The sequence below is a fragment of the Bombus pascuorum genome, chromosome 15 (assembly GCF_905332965.1).
Source record: "Bombus pascuorum chromosome 15, iyBomPasc1.1, whole genome shotgun sequence".
Taxonomy (NCBI): Eukaryota; Metazoa; Arthropoda; class Insecta; order Hymenoptera; family Apidae; genus Bombus; species Bombus pascuorum.
In genome coordinates this window covers 3,541,334-3,545,901 of record NC_083502.1, presented here as the reverse complement: position 1 = coordinate 3,545,901, position 4,568 = coordinate 3,541,334, and the positions used below count along the sequence as shown (strand labels likewise).

General features: G+C 36.8%; 1 protein-coding gene across 2 annotated transcripts; it reads right to left on the bottom strand.

Annotated features, from left to right (window-relative positions):
* Window positions 1–781: 781 nt before the first annotated feature.
* On the bottom strand, window positions 782–4,448 carry LOC132914706 (uncharacterized). Of its 2 annotated transcripts, none has more exons than XM_060974034.1 (7): window positions 4,048–4,448; window positions 3,067–3,812; window positions 2,665–2,961; window positions 2,211–2,580; window positions 1,794–2,112; window positions 1,549–1,721; window positions 782–1,020 (listed from the first exon to the last, which is right to left on the bottom strand). In XM_060974034.1, the coding sequence occupies exons 1-7, from the start codon at window positions 4,267–4,269 to the stop codon at window positions 979–981; spliced, it is 2,169 nt and encodes a 722-aa protein (XP_060830017.1). In that variant the 5' UTR covers window positions 4,270–4,448; the 3' UTR covers window positions 782–978. The 2 variants fall into 2 exon arrangements, with proteins under 2 accessions (XP_060830017.1, XP_060830018.1); XM_060974035.1 differs by having other exon boundaries at window positions 3,967–4,186.
* Between the last annotated feature and the right edge of the window lie 120 nt (window positions 4,449–4,568).

Sequence of the window (4,568 nt, the reverse complement as noted above, 5' to 3'; positions counted from 1 at the left end):
AACGCCGGCATCACCGCCGCTCATTCGAGCTCCTCCTGCACGTGCGCGTGCAACACGCACGCGTACACACGCTTCAAAGCGTGGATGGCTGCGTAGGGTCTGCCCTTCTCTCTTCGGACCCTTTTCAACATGATATCGTGGTATCGATTCGCTGAGATGCCGGCTAGATGTTTCGACGCTTTTGTGTGGAAGCTGCAAATTTTTTAGATCGAGCGCGCTGATGGATAGACTCGATTATAATGGAATTTTGAAACAATCTTTGAAGTTATGATTGATGGCTGATATTGATTTCAAATCTGTTTTATTATGAGAGTGAATGGGAATTTTATGTAGAACGAAATGGGCGATTTCGATTTATTATTGGATTGTTTCAAGATAAGCTATAATTAGTATTGCTGATTCATTGGGGATTACAAAGTTCAGATTAGATTCCAGTTAGGTTATTTAAGTAATGCACTTTTTGTTTTGTTATTCTCTCTATTAGAAGTAACAAGTTTTGAGTTTTAGTTACCTATTTCTTTGGATTTCTTTGGATTTCTTTGGATTTTTCCTTCGATGAGCTTTATTACACAAAATAAAGAATAGAAATAAAGTAAAATACTTTGTAGTTAAATAACTTAGTCTAAACTGTCGCAAATCACTTCTAGCGTAAGAATCAAATTCAAATATAATTTCATTGTTAATTTGAAACTTTCTTTGAGTCGGCCCTTGTGCTCCCAATTGTAATTATCCATTAAATTTCATTGGAATCGCTTAACCTAAAATAACAATGAACATGGGATCACTTCCAGGACAAATTTATTTCACAAAACTGGTACAATAATACGAAGCAAAAGTCGACGCACAACCATCACAGAGGAAGTATAATGCACAGTACACAGTACTGCGCGGAACAACACCGTACACTTTGGCACGGTAGAAGAATCACGTTGCACGTGCCTGGTCGGTTCTTGTCATGAGGTTCGTAGAAACGACCGGTCACCTGCTCTTAATCGTTGCTCTCTGTAACTGGCGAATCGTCTGAAACAGGATTATTTCGTTAAAACTTTCGAATGTGGATGTCGTCGACCGAAAAACTTCCTCCGGCAAAGGGGAATCCCGTTTGGTTTGTTTCCTCGTAAGCCATTTCTATTGTCTTTCCATTGTTTCCTACGCGTTTGTACTTCCTACCGGTCGATACTGTCTTTCTTACTATTTTTTGTTATACTACACAATGGTGCGCCGTGAAAAATTGTTATGCAAACGTGTACTTATTTTAGATTAGGAATGTAATAGTAACTTTGAGAAAATTTGATGAGGAATGACTACTATTCAGTTTTAATTGTAAATAATGTTTATTTAGATTAGAAATTTATCAAGAAAGTTATGTAATTTTCCTTAGACCGATTTCTATTAAAATAATATGGTTTCTGTGAGGACTTAACGCAATGGTACTGTATATTTTAATTTTATGGTGAATAATAGATTTTGTGTGGAGATTACACGTACTGATACTTCAGAATTTTTCTCTTTTTTATATAGGGAAAGAAGTATAAATGAAACATATACCCTCTTTGCATCCTCCAGGCTGGCAGGAATATATTTTGAGTTCACTGTTTGTGCTAAACTACTGTAATCCCTGTAAAGAATGTATTGATCCTTTAGGCACTGCTTTATCATCAGTATTCTTTTCTGTAATTCGGCAAGCCCACCTTTAGCTTTAAATATTGAATCCTCCTCGTCTGTTATTACGAAAAAAAGATACATGAATTAAGGGAAATAGAAATGAATGAATTAAAAAAAAGATAATCTACCAGGTTTTACAAATGCTGCGATTTTTGGAAATTCAAGCGGTTTAAAGATGGATAATTTAGACGACGTCATGCCTGGACCAAATTCTAATCGCGTGCCTTCCAGCTCCAGCAAGTAATTACGAATGTCCTCGCGTTCCTGTTGCAACCTGAGTATTGCTGCGTGCTTCCGCAGATTATGCATTTGTCTGCATTCAAATCTCGAGTGCTTCCCCTCTACTTTGTTACAATTTGGTGATTTTCGATTCTTCGACGACCTTGAAACTTTCTTACATTTAGTCTTCTTCTGTTTAACTCTTTGATCACAATTAGTCTCCTTGCCCTAGAAAGATTTTTGGCAAAAGATTCACAATTTTTTACATGTTAAAGAAATATTAAAAGTACTAAATTGTTCAAAAATTTGTTCTCTAAAATATTTACCGTCTTAAATTTTTCTAGAGATGAAGCGTCACTGTCATAATCTACAGCGTCTACAACTGGAAGCTTCGCTATAGTTCCACAATTTTTACAAGGTCTAGGTTTATTTAGGCTACTTAAATCTTCTACTGGTGTTTGAACCCTACTTCTCCTAACTATGGCATTAATTGCATCTTTATTCAATTTTCTTAAAGTACAGGTAACATCAGACTGTTTTGGAGTCTCTCTTAGAAGTTTCTCTTCACTGAAATTCGTTTTCGAACTGCCATCTTCTATCTCAGTTCTTGACTTTCCAGTTTCTATTCTGTTAATAAATTCTTCTCTGCCGTACTCGGTCGGTAAGGAAGTTTCCTTCGGATCCTTTTCACTTTTTCTACAACGATACAGGAGATATACACGGTAAAGTAATTTATTTCTTCAATTATAGGGGACCGAAAATAACAGAATTGCTTCTTACATGGATGTCATGGACTCTTGACTGTTTTCCTTACGTTCTGTTAATCTTTCGTGTTCAGAAGTCGAGTCAGTTTTCTCCTCTGTGTTTTCATTGGGCAACTTCCGGTACTTTTTTCGACGAACGTGCCTCCGCGTTGGAGTTACTTGTTTAGGTAGCTTCAGAAGATTGATCGGTCCTGCTTCGTCCATGTTCTCCGTTCTCTTCACGTAATTCGATAACTCCTCGTCGAGGCCAATTTCACACTCGCTGGTACTGTGCATTATTTTTGGCGCGATCAACTCCACGATTTCTTTGTCTCTGAGAAATGAACATAATTCTAAATATTATAATGTACCTTCGACTCAAGATATTTTCTAAAACGAAAAATATTAAAAAAAACACAGAAATCTCTATTTTAATAACCTGTCTTCGTCGATCACCGTCTTCTGAACATTCTCTGTCTGCCTGTGTGGAGTAATCTTAATATGTTTCACCCCAGAAATTACAGTATCCTCTACCGAGCTCTTCTCCAGCTTCTGTTCAACAGAACTGGATGATTCAATAGAACTAGAAGCTTCTTCGAAAGTGTCATCTTCGTATCTAGTCTTCTGTTCTTCTTTGAAGGAAATCTTCTCCATGGAAATGTCCTTGTTCATCGTGTTTGATTGTTCGGAGGTGATTTCGCTTTTTTCTTCGATTAGCCTGATAACTTCTTCTATCGTCGTTTCTTTATTATCGCTATTCGATAACGGGACATTGTCCTCAGCCATCGCCACTTCTGGTTCGTACGATTTTTCATCGCTTTTTTTAGAGGAAGTCTCGTTCACGGATTTAACTGCTTCTGAAATTGTTTCAGAAACATCTGAACGCCTAGAAAATGCTGTAGCGATAGAAGAATTATCATTGTTCCTTGGGGAATTCTGAGATCCTATCGTGGGAATTTTAACCTTATCTTTGGAATTCGTATCCAGGTTTGAGAGACTCTCAGGAAATTCTTTCAACCTTGAATCTTTACTTTCTTCTTCTATTTCAATACTTTCGATTATGGATCTCGTTTTAGGGGATGCCTTTGAAGGCTTATTCAAGGTCACACTGTCACTGATTGAGGATTCATCATCTTTTATATTGTTGAGTGGAATCTTAATCTCCATCTTGGATTTAGAAAATGCCTAAATAAACATTGAATATAGTTAAATAAAATAAATTTTCCAATTCGTCAAGAATAAATCATTATTAAAGATCAATTTATAAAAGTATCGATTCCAAAAAAATATAGATGTGATATCAATAATATAAAAAATGACTCTCTTCCCCTATAAATACCTCCTACGTTCAATATCCTAATAAATGACCTTGAAATCTTCCGCAAGTTATTTAAAATGATCGAACAGAACTGGTCAATACCTTGAATCTAAATTCCATCTCTGCATTAGGTGTTGATAAAGCTGAACTATCTTTGTCATTCAAGGTCTTAGATTTGACTTGCAAACTTCTAGATGAACTTTCCAGAGAACTTTCAGTGCTGACGTTACTCTGAACTCTCGTGCCCTCGTTACGTTTTATATTATACTTCTTGTCCATCTCCTTCAACCTCAACAGAGCAGCTGTTGCCTTCGAGTGCAACATTTTTCCTTTTTTTTAATTTTTTCTGTTTTCTTGCAGGTCCACCGACTTCTCTGGTCTGATTGGACCTTACTGACTTTACTTGTAGATTTTGTGGCAGTTCGACCAAAGCGAAGTGCGCCTGGTACAAACCGTTACCAAGGAAACAAATCGATATACAATATGTTCTGAAACCTGATACATCGTCCGGAGCTGTTCTTCCAGGTGATAAGTGGTTGCATCAGCAAGGATCAGAATCTCTATTCGACCAGTTGGTTTATCGTGACACGTGTAAATCGTTAAAACTTCTACATGGACAAATA

Coding starts and splice junctions, on each gene's coding strand:
- LOC132914706 (XM_060974034.1), bottom strand. CDS start 4,269: ATGTTGCACTCGAAGGCAACAGCTGCTCTGTTGAGGTTGAAGGAGATG. Junction 2,962..3,066: donor ACGGTGATCGACGAAGACAG/GTTATTAAAATA, acceptor TTCATTTCTCAG/AGACAAAGAAATCGTGGAGT. Junction 1,021..1,548: donor GCCTGGAGGATGCAAAGAGG/GTATATGTTTCA, acceptor ATCCTGTTTCAG/ACGATTCGCCAGTTACAGAG.